At 32.2% G+C, this 19,636-nt stretch overlaps 1 protein-coding gene across 1 annotated transcript; it reads right to left on the reverse strand.

The window, feature by feature from the left end:
* Positions 1-4,025: 4,025 nt before the first annotated feature.
* On the reverse strand, positions 4,026-18,921 carry LOC127728375 (cadherin-11-like). Its single transcript, XM_052235724.1, has 10 exons — positions 18,503-18,921; positions 17,991-18,159; positions 17,214-17,372; positions 16,424-16,564; positions 15,951-16,073; positions 12,651-12,833; positions 11,556-11,743; positions 7,514-7,880; positions 5,355-5,715; positions 4,026-4,866 (listed from the first exon to the last, which is right to left on the reverse strand). Exons 2-10 carry the CDS (start codon positions 18,133-18,135, stop codon positions 4,815-4,817), a joined length of 1,719 nt encoding a protein of 572 aa, XP_052091684.1. The 5' UTR covers positions 18,136-18,159; positions 18,503-18,921; the 3' UTR covers positions 4,026-4,814.
* Positions 18,922-19,636: the final 715 nt, after the last annotated feature.

The raw sequence follows: 19,636 nt of genomic DNA on the forward strand, positions 1-19,636 counted from the left end.
TGAATGGAAAAAGCTAGTACTATCATTTAACTTCACATTTTGCTCTATAGTTGATGACCTTTCACTAATTAATTCCAAGTTTGGTGATTGTGTTGATCGCTTGTATCCATTCGGACTTGTAATAAAGGAGATATCCAGATACAGTTAAGTCGGATTCTTTTCTTGACTTTATAATGACAATGCCGGGTCGATTGACAACTTAACTTTACGATAAGAGATGCTTTCAGTTTTTCCTTTTGCATGTGGAGTATATATCTCGATGTTGGTAAACTATTCCAGAACGTGTTTGCTTGCGGCTTATGATTTATGATTTCTCCTTAATATGTTTTTTAGCTTACCTGGCCCAAAGGACCAAGTAAGCTTTTCTCGTCAGTTGGCGTCCGTCATCATAGTCGTCCGTCGTCTTCGTCTGTTAACTTTTACCAAAATCTTCTCCTCTGAAACTACTGGGCCTTTAACCAAACTTGGCCACATATATCATTAGGGTATCTAAATTAACAAATGTGTCCGATGACTCCACTTGCCAACCAAAATGGTCAACATTGCTAAAAATAGAACATAGGGGTAAAATGCAAGTTTTTTCTATTCTGAAAAACCGCTATAAATAGAGAAAATCTGACAGGGGCAAAAATGTAAAAATTTTGAGACACTATTGTCTGTCTGCGTGATAACTGTAAGACGATTTTTTATAGGCGTCATTGACCTTAAATGGAGAATTTGCCAATTGTTTTCATTTTTCCCTATTATCCTGAAAACTGTAATAGATAGAGAGAACTTTAAATAGCAAAAATAATCAGCAAGACAAGAATTACAAATAAGTCAACATAGCCGAAATCTTCTGTCGACTCCATATTGGAATTATTGGCCTTTAATGACGATTTTTAGCAATATTTTGCGTGTTTGCCTATTGTTTTAAAAAAAAGTTTAACAGATAGGTAGAAATTAAAATAAACAAAATAATCAGCAAGACAAGATCTACAAATTAGTCTGACGACTCCTTATTGGAGTTATTAATCTATAATGACAATTTTGCCATTTTTTTCGTTTTTGCGAATAATTTTTCAAATTATATTAGATAGATAGAAACTTAAATAGGCAAAAAATGAGACAAGATCTACAAATAAGTTGACATATCCAAAATTGTCTGATGACTCCTTATTGGACTTGCTGCTCTTTTATCCATATTTAGTGTTTTGGCCTATTATGTTGAAAACTATAATAGATAGATAGATAGACACTTCATATAGCAAAAAAACAGAAAAAATTATATGCAACCCAAGGTCAACAAAAATGAAACTTTTGTCATGAATTCTATTCTAGTCCAAAATGTTGGAGAGTGGCCTTTGTTGAAGATGCACATAGGCCTAGATGAGCGACATAGGCTTTTTAGAACCTCTAGTTTTACAATGGCATGGAAATGACGCGGTGATGACTAACAGTTACAATTGTATAAACAATATCTGTTGGAATATGAGGTATAAAACATTGACAAATCATGTATTTCAACGTCTTTTTCTTATCATTAACATAAACAATGTCATATACTAACAATGTGCTGGTACGTTCCTACCCTCTGTATTGACGAATTATCAGACAGAAACGAGAAATTTTATACTTTCTATCAATTCAGGACTGATTTCTTCGTAATGTTTGTACTGTTACCTAAATACTGTTGCTGTCTGGGTTTTTAAGAGTATGTCCAGAAATTATTTGCTGACTAATTCTCTAGTACTGAAATATTGTACAGTTTTAGTATTGATTTCTAGTGCTTCTTATGGCATTCCTCTTATAGAAATAGACTCGATGAATTTGGCTATTATTAAGTCCTTTTTTTGTCATACATCCATGGCTTTCGAATATTCGGCTTAGACCGTTCCTGATGAAGGTAAATCCAGAAAAACGAATCGGACGCATGAACTTTATAAAGTGTTGTTTTCATTTTACGATATACAATATAAATTACATTTGACCTTTACAATTAGATGTTCACCTCATGAATTATTCATACAATGTATTTCATTAAGTTCAACAAGCAGGACGTCTATACCTTGATACCAAGGCCACAGGTCATTAATTACAAAATATTTGAAGTTTCAAATGTTGTTTTGAAAGACATTAATTGATTAAGAATTGCTTTAAAAACTGATTACATTACGAATAAAAGTAACTGAAATAAAAAATGTGCCCAAAATGGTGACGATGAACTTAGAGGTTTAACAATATTGCATTACAAAAAAATGATGTGTCTGCACAACGATAAAAGCAACAAACGGTCAAATGAAAATGTTTATAGGTTAGTATTTTCCTCGGTTTTGGTTTGTGACCCGGATTTGTTTCAGTTAAATCGATTTATGACTATTCAACAGCGGTATACTACTATTGCCTTTATTTAGAGTATTAAATCGATGATTAGGGTCCTTTCTCAAAAGAAAACATATTGTTGATTCAGTGATATAATACTAATAGCTAAGCCATTTGTATAATTTGTGTTGAAAACTGAAAGAATATGTAAAGGGTATAATCCTTGGATACAATTACATGGATGAACATGAATGGGAAAGGATTTAATATAATCAGGAACTTTTCTTGAGTTAACAAATACAATAAAAAATATATAAACCAAACAAGTAACAAACATTTTATAGTGTAATTTTATTATTTTAACGAATACAATGATACCACAACATTATATTTACATTAGTACGTAAATTATGCTGATGAATGATTCCTTCTAGTCAAAAGCGAGAACTTGTATTCAAAGACCATCTGTATCAAGAGATTATTTTTGTTTTCTCTCTTGAGTGGTCTCTTAATACAGGTTTGATTGTATAATAATGTGTATTTAGGGGTGTAAGTAATACATATATATATATATTCGTTCACTTAAGACTCGAAGGTATTTGTGCCTTGAATGTAATCTTGTCTTCAGACCATATTTTGACCTCTAGATGTCTAGTTTATTAGCTTATGTTTTGGTGCTGCTGCCAGATTGACCGTTACGGTACATTCTATATTTTCATTCGTATTTAGAAAAACTACCTATTTATATCGCAAAAGACTTTAAGGTGTAATTGGAACTTCATCAACAACGTTATATTGCTGGGTCTGCAAAGTGCTCCATGAAAACTTTCTAAGCTATTAACATCAATTTACTCAGCAATCAAAGTCAGAGTTACTGTGAAACTACCTACTGTAGGGTTAGATCCTAGATGGGGATACTTAAAGATTCCAAAGACATGTAAGACTACATATAATATAAGTCTATTTTCTCTTGCAATAGTACAAAAACATTAAACTACTCTACACTTTGAGTAAATATTCTGTTTATAAAATTTTAATCATTCGAAACACTAAGCCCTTAGCTACATTTGACCCAATTTTTGCAATTTTTGTGCGCCACTGGTGAGTCTTTATGTAGACGAACGCTAGTCAAATTATGAACCTGGTATCTTTGATGAGTCTTTACACTAGTATTCCCCATTCTTAACTTAAAGACAGATTGAAACAGTTAGTCCAACTTTATTTCCTTAAAAAATTGGCGAACGTAGATACAAATGTCTTGTTTTCGGAAGGGATAAAAGAGAGGCGGAAGACCAAACGGATATTCAAACTCATAAGTAGAAGACAAACTGACAATGTCATAGCGAAAAATGAATAACGACGGAAATACAAACAACATTCTACGAAACATAATATGGAAAAAACTAAAGACTGAGCAACACGAACCACACCAAAAGCTGGGATGATCTCAGGTGCACCGGAAGGGTAAACAGATTTTGCTCCATATGTGGCACCCGTCATGTGGCTCACACAAATTCAAGAAAAATAGGACGGGATTGTGGTTACCACAATTGAAACATATTCATCGTCATCGGTGAAACAGACATTTCATAACGGTTTACCAACTCGTGAGGGTACCCGTAAAAACTTAATTTTATCACTTGGAACCATTGGTTTAATAGCTTCCTTGTAAGAAACAACTCTCTTTCAGAGAAATCGTGATAGAAACTCAAAGCTCTGGAATGTCGTGTTTACTTAACATAAGTAAATACTTTATTAAAAAACAAGAGGCAATATACACAGTCAACACAAGGTAACAACATATAATATATATTATGAATGATGGTTGCAACTCCACAGAACAATATTTACATAATTATATACATGAGAGTATGATTACAATATTTTAACTATTTTGATGATTATATTGATAAAGTTCTTCATCACTTTAATATTGCAAAATGATAGAAACGCATGGATACCTAAAGATATACTTAGATATATGTATTCCATATACCGGCGCTGATGGGATGGAATGTTGCTACAGAGAAATGGAAAGTTCATGATTAGGAAGCTAAAATCATCTATTTTGTCTTTAAGTTTTGTATTCAACTCGATTTTCTCGATTGTGACATCACCGAAGTAAACTCATCACCGAATTTGCACTTACCATGAGCAACGTCATGGATGCCACTAGTGTAGTAGGATGCCACAAGTGTAGTAGGATCTTCAAACCCTTTCGGCACACCTGCGGTCACCCATAGTATTTGTCATGGCGTTGTCAGTTTATCTTCGACTTATGAGTTTTAAATGTCACCATGGTATATTCAGCGTCTTTTTCTAAATAAAATTACCATTGATATTAAGGTTATGGTTATTGTTATCAGTAAATAATTGTATCAATAGAATTAGTTTTAACAGGCTTGCAGAATTATTATTTCCTATGTTCTTGATCTTGATGAGTTCGTTAACTGTTTTATCTTTCTTTTATGGAAAAACGTTTAAAAAAAGTCTTCTTAAAGTATGTGACTAAACTAATATCTTTCAAGTCGTCGCCTAATTCTTCTCTTTCTTTTATTGTTTTTCCTGAAAATGAATGAGAAGAGATTACATCTAAAATTAGGTGACGACAATTGATTTCCTGTCCCACATAGATGACTGATTTGAAATTCTTAATATTTTGTTTCATCGAAAGATTCAATTGCATGCAATAACAATGAATAAGGACTTGTTTTTAAAGTCATTCCCATTTATTCATTCACATCTATCTTTATTGTTTGTCTGTGAGAATTGCTAGTACCATAGTAGGTATATATATATAGAGATTTGAACATCGTTAACTACTAAAAGTAAACTTATGAACTGAAGGTGTTTAACCATAGCAAACAAAAAACAACACCTGATTGCAGAACAAATTTCTAAAAAATTAGCAAGACATTATATCTAAAATAAAGCCAAAATACTTCATAGTTCATGATTTACATGTTCAACCATATTTCCTAACTAATGATTTTAGATCATATTTGATCGCTTTAGAATTTATAAAGGCTTGCTTATTCAATAAATTTACTTACCGTTTTGATATTTTGCATGAACACTTTGAAGTGTATAGTGTATGAATAACAACACACAATGTAATCGACAAAACGAACACCAATGGAACAAACCAGGCCATATTTGGAGCATACGTAAAAAAGGTCATGTACTGTATTTCATTTTGTGCCGAAGCTGTATATTCATATGGAACAGGAAGTACAATATAAACTAAAGCTGTATCTTGTCTTCCACCAGAATCCACAGCATAAACTGTTAAATTTAACTCTGACCCTTCGGTATAACTAGTTAGACTTTGGCTAAGTTTTATTGAACCATTTTCGTCAATTTCAAACAAAGCATTGCTAACGCCTTCCTGTGTAATGTGATAAAGGACATCGCCTGCAAAATATTTCAAGTTGCGTGCTAATATGTCACTTCATTAAACATATTTGAAGTACTAATAAAATTATAAATTTATGTATTACCGCATAGAACATGGGTACACGAATCCGAAAAAGTACGACATATTTTGATAGTTGTGCATAATTATTCATCAATTAAATGATATAATTGTATTCATTCTACTTTTGTGTAGAATTATTCTTCACAGAAACAACAGTAGTTGATTTGTTTATCCTAAGTTAACATACATCTGAATTTTTTAATAGTTTTGAAACTCTCTTTCTTTGACAGCATTAGTCCTTTCAACAGAATTATCGTTACCATCTCTTTCTTTTTTACTTCTACTACAAAATCATATATCTTTAATCTTATGTGTTGTTGCAGAAAATTTAAAAGCTTAAATTTCCCTCTATATCGGTAAACAAAATCAGCTGTCAAGTTTGATAAGACAATAAGTGGTCTGATATGATTTAATTAGGTAATTCCAAAACTGAAGTTTGTTCTAGCAAAGCATATGAATACATGATTTTAAAGAAGAAATACTGTGTTATTTGTTCATAATCAATATGTGTCTGTTAAATACAAATATGATCATCAATAAATTCCAGACATCTAAAAAAAAATTTTAATTTCAAAATTCTAATTTTGTTTTTATCATACTGATGGTTGTGATTTCATTGATCGGTATCACCGCCCGCTATAAATTTATACACGGACAAATCCCACAAACATACCTTCAGTGTATTTTCGATTATTTTACAATATACAAACATTCCAGTTAAATATAGCAGTCGTAAGATTGACATACCATGTACCATATATGAATATTTACACCAAAATTGAAAAGATATACGACCAGTAAATTTTGTTGAATAATTGAGGAATATCAAAATCCTTCCCACATCGACATCTTCATTATATGTTCAGTATTTTGGCAACATACATAGGTTCTACCTTTCAGAGGAGTTTCAAAGACATAACTGGTCCACTATATCGGAAATTTTCCCAAAATTCTACTGAAGTTCAACAAGTGGTTATTTTATTTAAAATTAAATACAAAAGCAGATGCACATGTTCTATATATTTTATTTTTTCTACATAATTCTACCTTGTAAACTATAATAGGAGTTCAATAGACCAACTGTGTACCCTTATCAGAAAGTACAATCGTAATTCGGGTATATATTCAAATGTCTTTCAATCTTTTATGTTCTCTAAAGTAAATTATTATTTCAAAAGTATCATTACTAAGTGCATGCTTTCTACCTAAAATAATTCAATGAATATGAAACAAAACTTTGTCTTATTTGTTCCTTATCTAATCTGTGTCTAAGATTTCATTTGTTAGCACTTTTATTTTCTATTATTTAATCGAAAAATCGGTTTTCAAATTTTGAGGTTTGAGCCATTTTGTGTCAGTGATGTATGTCATGCTTTATAAAGATGCAGGGATCTTACTATTGAGATGTTTATCCATCTATATAAGGTGTATACTTTAATTAAAATTTACTTTTTTCTGTATATTTGGAGAATACTCGGAAAAATATTGGTAACTGGCATATATCTGATCAAGAAGTAATTAGAATAATTGTTTTTACCAGGAAATTCAGCAGTAAATTTGACTTAAATCGTAGTAAATCCTAAACTGACATTAAAATCCCGAAAGAAAATATTGGCTATTTAGTCTCATATTATGTTTGCAAAAAGCAGATATAGCTAAGTAAACTACATATTTTAAATGTTCACATTTTATGTAACTAAACAAATCACAATATTTCCAAAGATATTTACTAACCATTACTTCCTATATCAAAGTCTGTTGCTTGTGTCTGTCCAACAAAAGACCCAACTCCTGTGCTGATTGGTACAAAAAAAGTGTATTCAGGGTGATCAAATTTGGGTGAATTATCATTGTCATTAAGCACGGTAATATTCACGTAAGCAGTATCAGAGTACTCAGTATCACTAATGTAAACATCACAGTTCATTTGGGATGCAGTGCCAATTTCATCTAAATCATAATCAATTGAGTAAGACAGGAGTCCTGTGGTTGAATCCATGTCCAATCTACCTGTGTCGACGCCACAGTCAAATGAAAATTTTAAAGTATCTCCATCTTCATCTGTGTACTGGTAATATGGATTTTGTAGAACAGTTCCTGCCTGGAAAAACAAAAAAGAATGGAAATAATTGATCCTGTATGCATGCTTATTATAAGAAAGGTGTACACATAAGTATTCCTCGTTTCAAATTTTGTTCATTAGAAATTGTTTTGTAAATAAGTAGTTTCAGTATTTGCATTGTCATAATAAGTCTTCAGAAATAAGAAAATCATCATAGAAATTATAAACAATCGTCCTACTATAAAACCGGAGTAAATTTTAAACTGCATAATTAGTTACTGTAAATTCCGACATTATTGTGATGTTGTTATTAATGCATTTACTTCGAATTAGTAAGTATCGCAATTACAAGAAGTTGCATTCTGATATCTGATATCGGATACAATACGTATGCAGCTTTTCATGAAAAGTTTTGTCATTTCAAAGTCGCAATAATATCTGAATTTACAGTACTTATTTTGAATGTCGTTTCTACCGATAGAAATGAGTCCAATAAAGATACAAATACTGGAAATGTATGTATGTTCGGGTTGATACCTCCATTACTCGAAGCTCCCCTAGAATGTTGCGAGGGTACAGTGGTATCCATGAACACTCCCTAACAGAATTAATGGTGATGTGTCACTAACATATGTACAACTCACCACTTAGGACAAATCCCCAACCCAACACCACGGGAGTGCTAGTCTGTTATTATGGTGGAGGGAGCCGAAGTACTCGGAGAGAACCTCCGGGCAACTCGACGGGAACAGACAAACCGAAGAGATATATGAAGATTGACCTCCTGGTCAAACTCGGGGGCCACTTCGACCAACCGAGACCCCCAAATTACCCATTCTAGTTTAAACTCCGGTATGGATACCAGAGATGTGTGTGGGAGGGTGAAAATCACCCTTCTTATGTACTGAAATTTACAGCGCCCCGAGTCAGGATCGAAAACAGGACCTTCAGCACTGTAGCCACCGGTCTTAACCACTAGACCACCAACCTACCTGGATTTAGAAATAGCATGGAAGCGGATCCTAAAAAGTACACATATTGAACTTTTTCAATAAGACAAACTAGACAAAAATGTTACACTAACAAAAGAAATATCGACATTGACCATTGCAACAAATTATTTATGTAATGAAAAATTCCTAGCAGCAATTTTACACCTTTGTATATTGTTCTAACTGGGAAATAATGTGTCTTGCTGCTTTAATGACATGATCCCTGTTGTAAAATTTGCTTCATAAGATAGTGTCGGAAGCTGGTTTATTAAGACGTCCGCTAAGGAAAATCAGAAAAATAGGTCTGTTACAACCTTATAATTTAATTTTGGATGTAACACGTCTTCTGATTGGCTGAAAGTGTTTTGTCTATCAGCTCATAGACATAATTTTGTCATGTGACCGTGACGTCACCAACGTTTTTTCAAAATTTACTCTTTAAAAATGGAATTTAGAATTTAATTATAAGGAATGACTGTAATATTTTTTTCTGTCTATTCGAAATAACCTAAAAAATGTGGTGCACACTTTTAAATAACCCGCTATGCTGGTTATTCAGTGTGCACCACATTTTTTATGTTATTTCTTCATAGACAGAAAAAATATTACAGTCATTCCTTAAATGTTTTTCTCGTCTCGTCTGCGAGACTAAGGAGAGTTGTTTCGTCTTCGTCAACAATTGTCAAAGTGTGTGATTAGGCTACACAGAATGTTTATTAGCTATAAATTAAAAAGTTTGTTACATGCATTATTTAATTAATGCAAATACCGAAAAGCTGGCTGTTTGACGCATGGTTCCCTTAGAAACTGACAGTAAGCCATCAGTGGTACTGGTGCAGTGTAAAATATATTTGAAGCAAATGTCAACTGACACAATATATGTTTCAGTTTCTGTAGGGACACAAAATTTCCCAAATACATAAACGCAGTGAGATTGTAGCTATATTAAAATTGTAGTTATAATCGCAATGAAAGACGTAGATACTTTAATTTCTCTTAAAGGGGCACTAGCTACGAGATAAATAAAAAATTTAAATTATGATTTTTTTGGTTCAATCATTAATGAAAGTGAAATAGTGAAATTCGCTATTAGCAGCCAGTATGGTTCAATTTTGTCAAAATAAGCTAAGAATCATCGATGATGAATTATTCACTTGCAAGTGAATAATTCGACCTCTTGGAATCCGTATTCATGTGAACTTCAATTTAACACCTTAGCTAGAGATGGATTATGCATGATTTATGCGTGTTAGGCTATTAAAAGAAAAGAATGTCAACATTGAAAGTGAAACAAAGGTAAATCATTTGATTGACTGATTCGATCCACAAAAAAATCATTCTTATACAGGTAAAATCGAAAATTAACTTATTTTTTTAACCTTAAAATTGAAATCAAACAGACATAGAAAAGTCCATTTGCACGAGGTCCATATATCTATTGATATAGATGTTTATGTTTATATCGTGTCATGTGACTGTCGGTTGTTTTCGGGGTCATCTCGATAGTTAATTAGATGGCGTCTAGACTAAATACACACGAAACGAAGCTACATATTATCGAGACTATGCCCTGTAAATTGTTTATTTAAAACTTTTTATAATTTGGATAAATGTTTTACATTGTTAAAACTCTAATATGAGAATTTGAGTCAAATCGGTGAACAGAATTTGACAGCTAGTGCCCCTTTAATGTACCCAGTGTGGAAAAACATTTAGTGTTTTTTTTTTTACCGATAACAGCTTGTTCCTAATTTCATGGATATATACATAGACATTGTTTGAGGACCTATCACTTTAGAACAAATGTTATTTCTTACACTGTAAAGTCAATAAAACAAATAGTTTGGTTTTTTTTTTTACTTTCTACTGTTTTGATTACTCATTGGAGTTCAAAATGACGACTGTAAACAAAAATCGTTAAAATGTTTGCAATATATATAAAACTACAGGCTTTTAAGAGCCTGTGTCGCTCACCTGCATCAGTAACAACGGTCACTTTTTAGTAGAAAATCATCATTTACGGGGGAATAACTGTATTAAGAGTTAACTGACAATTTCAGTCATGTTGACGTATAGATAGATTTTATCCTGCTGATATTTTTTTTCATTTTAAAGTTTCTATTTATCTATTATAGTTTTCAAAATAATAGGCAAGAATTCAAAAATTCAAAAAATAGGAAAAATCGTCATTAAAGGACAATAACTTCAGTAAGGAGTCAACTAACGATTTATTTGTAGATCTTGTCTTGCTGATCATTTTTGCTATTTAAAGTTTTTATCTATCTATTATAATTTTCAAATATGCAAAAAATTGGGAAAAATCGTTCATTATGCTGACTTATTGTAGATCTTGTCTTGTTGTAAGTTTTGCAAGTTACAGTTATTAATCTGTCAAATTTTCTTTATCTATAGCGGTTTTCAAATGAATAGACAAACACTTTATTTTACCGGGTCATCGGACACATTTTTTAGATTAGATACCCCATTGAGGATTGTGGCTAAGTTTGTTTGAATTTGCCTCTGTAGTTTCAAAGGAGATGATATTTGTAAAAGTGAACTGACGACGACGACAAACAACGGACGCCTATCGATGGCAAAAGCTGACACTGGTCCTACGGGCCAAGTGAGCTAATAAAGAAAATAAGAAACAACGCAAACGATGTGCAGTGTTCAGTGTTCTAACATTTAGGTTTAAATTCAGTGAAAACACTTTAGACCTTACACTATTCTCTGTTTCTGTGAATGCATAATTTTTCTTTGTAAATGTTGGAGGTTCATTCACATTCTGTATGTTCAGAGTTATATTTGAGGAATCTTCTATCAGAGAATCTGAACCCGTAATCATCAACAGGAATGTTTTGTAGGGAATAATCTCATAATCAATTTGAGCAAGCGATGTTATTAATCCAGCTGAAATAATTAAAAACAAAACACTTAAAATCACATGGAAAGTAGCGTTGTATAACGATGACTTCGGATATCTCGATTTCAATGTTATTTTTTTAAAACTATATTAAATACACAATAATTTCTACAATGATGAGTGTATTTTCACAGCATTTTCCGAACATGATCTTTTATATTATTTTTGATATACGATTTGATTAGTTTCGTACTAAATTCAGGTTAAATTTGAAAACTTATTGTTATTTTTACCAACAAGTCTAAAGTTATACCAGAGAATTTATCTCGATAATAATCCGTCTATAAGTCAGGACGAAATTTTTTAAATATTACTGGTATTTTATCTGATCGCTAGTGGAAATAATGTTGCTAATTTTATGAAGAAGAGTTTACTTTATGTGTTTTCTATTAGAGAGTTTGGGCTCAAAAACAATTTGAGTGCCAATTCAGGCTATATAGTTCATATATTGCTTTTATATTGTTGTCTCTGATAATATTTGTGTTTTTGTCTAATATGTCAACTATTAAAATTTTGGAATTTTGAAGAAATATTTATAGCTAAAAAGTGTTATTGTCAAATCACACAGTGATTAACAAGCTTATACATCAACTGTATGATACGATGATTAATTTCTTTACTCTTCGTCAAATAAAATTGCTCTTATTATATCTTGAACATTGTGTAAATGATAAATACAAATTCTGTAAAGAAAACATCTACATAATACATGAATATGAGTTCTGCAACAAAATTTACGTTAAAAAATACTATACTATCATTTTCAGTTATTGCTAGAAAAAGGTTAATTTGTGATATGCAAATTTGCGAGACTACAGGTTTAAAAAAGAACTTAATATTTAACTAGATATACATCATGTTCACTTTAAATATTGATTAATAAATAAAACGTACATGACGAGTCAACTTGAAAATAAACAGCACCCTCTGGTGGTGAGTATGACACGGAAAATGTATGAACATCTGACACATCTGCATCTGTAAGTACTGGTTGAAATATTGTTGAACCAATATTTATTCCTTCCAATATATTTACATTGTGCGAAGGAGTTAGAAATTCTGGAGGACTGTTGATTTCTGAAAAAAAGCATTATATATTGTATGCATCAATATAAAAGAGGGACGAAAGATACCAGAGGGACAGTCAAACTCACAGATCGAAAACAAACTGACAACGCCATGGCCAAAAATAAAAAGACAAACAGACAAATAATAGTACAGATGACACAACATAGAAAACTAAAGACTGAGCAACACGAACCCCATCAAAAACTGGGGGTGATCTCAGGTGCTCCGGAAGGGTAAGCAGATCCTGCTCCACATGTGGTACCTGTCGTGTTGCTTATGTTATTACAAATCCGGTAAATAGTCTAATTCGGTAGATCACATTCGTGAAAAGGGAAGGGTATTGTAGTTACGACATAAGGAACATATCCGATATCATCTGTGAAACGGTTATTCCATAACGGTCAACCAACTCGTGATAGCGTCCGTAAAATTTACGAAGGGATGATTTCAACTTCACCATTTGTATAACATTGGTCACTATACAGTGGAACATTTTTAGTTGTATTTTCCATTTTGGTTTCCAGTAATTCGGTACTTATAAATATAAGATGTGGTATGACAACTCTCCACCAGAGACTAAATGACATAGAAGTTAACATTTAGAGGTCACCGTACGGCCTTCAACAATGAGTAAAACCCATACCGCATAGTAATCTATAAATAGGCCCCGAAAAGACAATTCAAACAAGAAAATTAACGGCCTGATGTATGTATAAAAAATTTTTTTTTAAATGATATACAGAAACAAACGACAACCACTGAATTGCAGGCTTTGGAGAGGCTCATATAGAATATGGTAGGGTTAAACATATTTTCTAGCGCCAAACTCTCACCATAATCTGGGACAGTAGTATAACAGTACAACATATTAAGAACAAACTATAATAAATCAGTTGAAAACTCATCAGATCGATACAAAGCACATAAAATCTTCTTTTAGTTATTGATGATGTTTTTTTTACAATTAAGTCTTAAAATATGTTTTTTATAAGTGTGTCTGGACGTATGATGCACACTGAAATCGCTTTCAATCATTTTTTCTTTGAAAGTCTATACCGCTGGGTCGATGACGCTTCAGTTCAGTAGTCAGCATTTCTATCGTAAGAATCGATCAGCTTAGATGTATTGGCAAAACCTTGCGGATTTTTTTTAGTGGAAGTGGGGCTCGGTGGCTGAGTGGTCTTAGTATTTCAACTTCTGCATCACTATAACTAAGATAATGTGGTATGAGTGCCAATGAGACAACTATCCATCCAAGTCACAATCACTAGCCTGTCGAAGCTGAGGTTGTGAATTCGAACATTGCAAGTGGCAGGTGCGTTCGACTCAAATCTTAATTGACTTGGATTGCCAGTTTTCCTGCCGAAGGTCGATGGTTCTCTCCGAGCAACTCAGCTTCCTCCACCAATAAAAACTGGCCGCTGCGAAATAGCATATAGTGATGAAAGTGGCGTTATACAATAACTATCTTTCAGTCAATCAATCAAAATTTTGGTTCCTCAATGCTCTTCAGCTTCGTACTTTATTTGACCTTTTAACATTATTTTATTCGAACGTCTCTGACAAGTCTTTTGCAGTCGAAACGCACGTCTGTCTTACAAAACTACAAGACTGGTATATTTGATGAGGTTTGTTATACTATAAAACTACTTTCCACAAGATAAGGTGTTTGTAAGTCTAGGAAATACATTTGTTCATCGGTGCTAATAATGAAGGAATTGCAAAGCTTAAGGAACATTTAGTTTCGTTTGAAATTATATAAATAATTTCAAAGTTCATATTTCATCTTTTGTTGGGTTTTTCATAATATTATTTAGACTAGATCTAGAACAACTGAAAACGACATTATGGTACCTTCACGCACATTGGTCAAAGATTCGCTTTGTCCATGTCTTAACGAACGAGCGACATTTTGCGATCTTATATTTCTATATATCAACATGGTCGTCTGATCTTGATATTTACTGATTGTGTCTTACTCCTTATCGTGATTTTTTATTAATTCTCGATTTTCATGACAGATGATGCATGCATAGCGGGAGACGCTTATCCTATCGATGCAAGCAGAATTTTTGCTTTTCTTTGGAGTTCATGCGCTTCCATCATTTTTGTTACTCCATTTGTACATTCATAATGGATGTGCGGTATACGGTATTTGTAAACCCTTGTTGCCTCTTATATTTACAGCGATAAAATAAATTGTGTATTCTTGTTTACATTTTGTAACTATCTGAGAAACGTTTGATAATCATATCAGTATCGAACATTGACTACTGAGTAGATGATACCCGCGGGAACTAACAAAGTTGCAAGGTTTTTTTTTCTCAGATATGTCGATGCGATCCAAATATTTAATGACCATACGAATAAATGCTTCCGAAAATACCCAAAAGACACTTAATGTCTTGTTGGTTCCGTAGTATTTAGGCAAGGAATATAGTTTTTGCTGCATTAAGTGCACATTTAGAATGTGTAACCAACGCTCTGTTATAGTTTTACTTTTGTTTTATTTTTTAGAAGAATATATAAAAAAACAATGTAACCATAGTGTTCTTTTAGACACACAAACAGTGATGTTTAACGATTATTCAAATGACAAGGTTTGTTCCCTATAGGCATTTTTTTCTCTTGAACCAGCTTTAGTTTGCAATTATGATGGTGCGTACACTTTTTTAACCGTGTGATCATAGCATCCATACACTTCTAAGTTGTGTAATAAATACCAGGTTTTGTACATAGATATAAGAAGATAAGAGTGCCAATGAGATAAGTCCATTATAGGTCAAAGTACGGCCTTCAACACGGAGCCTTAGCTCACACCGAACAGCAAGCTATAAAGGGTCCCAAAAATGACTAGTGTAAAACCATTCAAACAGGAAAACCAACGGTCTAATCTATATAAAAAACGAGAAACGAGAAACACTTATGAACCACATCAACAAACGACAACCACTGAACATCAGGTATTGCCATTTATAATATGATCATTAGGTTTTGTAATCGAAATTGACATCCTTGCACTTACATGATTCAAACACATCAAATTAATTTTGGCACAAGAACATATAATTTTAAAAATGTTAAAGTAATTTCAGGGCTAGAAAAAATCTAATTATAATCATGTACCTGTAATCCGTACTGATAGCGTTCGACTAGCAACAACATTCCTCCCATCTGATACACTTATGAATAGTTCATATCCAGATACTAACTCAGCTGCTATGGATCGACTAAGTGATATTTCACCAGCTATACAGAGTAAAAAATACATAAAGGTACAACATATGTCATTTGTTTCAAAATAATTATACATAAAACCTTCTCATTTAAAGTCTCAAAATATCCACCAAGTATTAAGTTCTTCTCTATTGCTACTTATATTTGTTGTTCATTTGAGTAAGCATCATAGCATATCAATTCAATGCAATAAACGATACATCCTCTTTATAGTCTAGTCATTCTTTGGTGAATTTACATTTCAAATGTTAGCATTTTAGGCGAGATAAAAAAAATATTGCGATAGATTATAGATATATTTAATGTTTTTATGTTTCATAGCATTGTGTTAAAATCTATAAAAAAAATGTAAATATACTTACTATTTTGGTTTATCAGAAAAGGTGCAGTCAAACTACTACTAGTCATGGTATATTGTAAGTTGTCATTCTCTGGATCTATACTTTGTACAGTAAATATAACCTGACCAATAGTCGTGGTTTTAGCCGGTACGGTAGTTTTATCTGTAGATATATAATAAATCCAATTATTTTAAACTTACATACTTATCTGAAACAATAAGATTTCAAAAATTTCAGATGTCAAACTTTTATGAAACAAAGATTAATGTAGGATGTTTTTCCAAGTAGAAATAAAACCTAATATTTATCTTAATTAGGAATTCCAGTGTGCAATTTACGTTTTTTGTCCTTTGCGTTCATCCTAATGTGATCAAATATACTTATTTTTGACTGCATCAACTTTGGGTTAAAGATATGTGATTTTTTTCTGTGGATTTTATTTTTGTTGTTTGCATAATTGATTCCAACGTAAATAAATTTACTACAAGACAAATGTGGAATAAGGGATATTCATTAACCAGAATGATAAGATATGATTAATTACCTGCTAACACAAACTTTATCTGCCTTTTTTTTTGTAGTTAGCAATGACAATACATTTTATAGTGAAAATTACTGGTTAAATAAAATTGAGAATGGAAATGGGGAATGTCTCAAAGAGACAACAACCCGACCAAAGAGCAGAAAACAGCCGAAGGCCACCAATGGGTCTTCAACACAGCGAGAAAATCCCGCACCCGGAGGCGGGCTTCTATATTACATACACATTATAACTGACATTAACACGAGTTTTCTTTTTATCAATATTTACCTTGGATATTAGTAAAATATGGTGGCATGTTACGCAGGATGTATATGTAAAACTCAGAGGAATCATTTCTTTGTTTATCAGCACACACTATTTCCAATGTATACTGCCTTTGGGTGTCATACACGTAACCTTGATTCCCTCTAACATATATCTCAGTTTCTGTGTTGAAAAAGGTCATTTCTTTTTAAATTGTTCAGTAGTTAAATGTAAGATTAAGAGAAACTGTAGTTTACAGAAAAAAAATAATAAACGTGAGATGATACCATTTTAAATTCGCACGAAATTTGTTTTTAGAATATAAACCCTAAATACGTTAGCTTGAGGGCGAAATTTTGGAAAGTTAAATTACTTAAAATATTTGGTTTGAGTATCACCAATATCAAATCGTACATTGCATACACTTTACGTATTGTCAAACTTAGTTTAAGAAATCACGATGTTGTTTTACAATACTAATCGTTTAGGTATAAATAAAGGCAATAGTAGTATCTCGCAGTCATAATTCGATTAAGCAAAAACAAATCCGGGTAACAAACTAAAACCATCTGCAAATAATTTCTATTAAATGTTTGTTAACTTTTTCTTGTTACTACTTTCAAACCTTATGGAAAATTTCAGTCGATTTAAGTTGACAATGCTGTTATAGACTGAAAGGTTTATTTATCTTTTACTTCCGTCAACCTGTATTGATTTATTTCAATGGTTTTATACGTGAAATAACAATGACAAATGTTACAATTTGAAGTTGAAGGAGTGAATTATAATTCGAATAGCTACCATACTGATTTGATCCAATTTGCAAATAAAACATAGTAGTGACTGTTGTCAGAGTGCATGTTACTGTGTCATTGGTCGGGTCTGTAACAGATACGGTATACAATAGACTTTCTGCTGTTATGCTTTCTAGTATCTCACAGCTCATTGGTAAGTTAACAATGGTTGGAGGCTGAAAAAACAACAACTCGAAATACCACTAAACGGATTTATTTTATTCTAAATGAACCAACGAACAAGTTTCTATTGTTCAAACTTAAAGTAATATACAGAGTAGACAATTCAGGGAAAGTCTCATATTGTTATCTTTAAATCATTCCTCCGAAAATAAAAAAAAATATGCATGAGAAAAACTGGTCATCGATATTATAAATCTTTAATTTGCATGCATACAATAATAATATCGATTTACAAAAACTCATTTTAATATTCTTTTCACAACAAATTGTTTCCTTATTTTTTTTTTCTGGATTAAGACTATTGAACAGCGGCATTCTACCGTTGCCTTTATTTACCTCATTTTGAATGATATCAACTGTCAGGATGCCAGAGACATTTCTACGATGATCACCACACTCTATGTCAAGTGAATAAGACGGTGTTGTGTCATAATTTAGAGCCGTTCCTCCCTTTAGAAATACTCCGTATTCATCTGTAAAATATAACACTATAAGGTATATATATTTTACAGATTTTTGATGGGTTATGTAGATTTGTAATAATGTGAATTGTATCAGTTTTACTGCGCAAGATGAGCATTTTTATGGTCTCTTCTGGGATGCTCCAGGTCAAAATATTTTAAAATCAAAAACCTAATACAAACGTTGGGCTAATTGACTTAAATAATTTCAAACGAATAAAGGTATTTACTTTGGTATCCGTGTCTTTCATCCGATCGAATAAGAAAGTGTTCTTCCATACATAATATTAACCATTTTGCATAAATTGTTTAAAATTGCTTTTTGTATAATAGAAGATAAACATTGCAACTTGTTACATGAAACTTATTTCACTGAACTGAAACCTCCCTGAATCAAATGATTAAACATAATTTTAGGACACAACAGCCATTAAGGATACTTTGAAGAAGAAGAAAAACAAAAGAATATTTTTAAGACAATTTGAACATGCCCTTTAGCGACAATTATATACAAAAAAATCAGAATTGATTCTTACAAGATTTACTGTGATGAATTTCTCGCTAATGACGTTACAGCTCGGTAACAAAGAGTTGATGATGAATAAAGGCAACAGTAGTATGCCGCTGTTCGAAATTCATAAATCGATTGAGAAAAAAACAAATCCGGTTATAAATTAAAATTGAGGGAAACACATCAAATATAAGAGGAGAACTACGACACACCAGAAACACAACAATAAAATGTAACACACACAGAAACGAACTATAATATAACAATGGCCATTTTTCTGACTTGGTACAGGACATTTTAAGAAAAAAATGGTGGGTTGAACCTGGTTTTATGGCTAGCCAAACCTCCCGTTTTATGACAATGTTAAAAAATACTACGCGACAGAAATACAGTAAAAACACACGCAAGAACACTAATCACAGAGAAACGCACAAACAAATAATATAATAGTCGACACAACACGCAATCCGAAGAACAACAACGAACATCTTCCATCAA

This window comes from Mytilus californianus, unplaced genomic scaffold (assembly GCF_021869535.1).
Source record: "Mytilus californianus isolate M0D057914Y unplaced genomic scaffold, xbMytCali1.0.p SCAF_1, whole genome shotgun sequence".
In the NCBI taxonomy this organism is placed as follows: domain Eukaryota; kingdom Metazoa; phylum Mollusca; class Bivalvia; order Mytilida; family Mytilidae; genus Mytilus; species Mytilus californianus.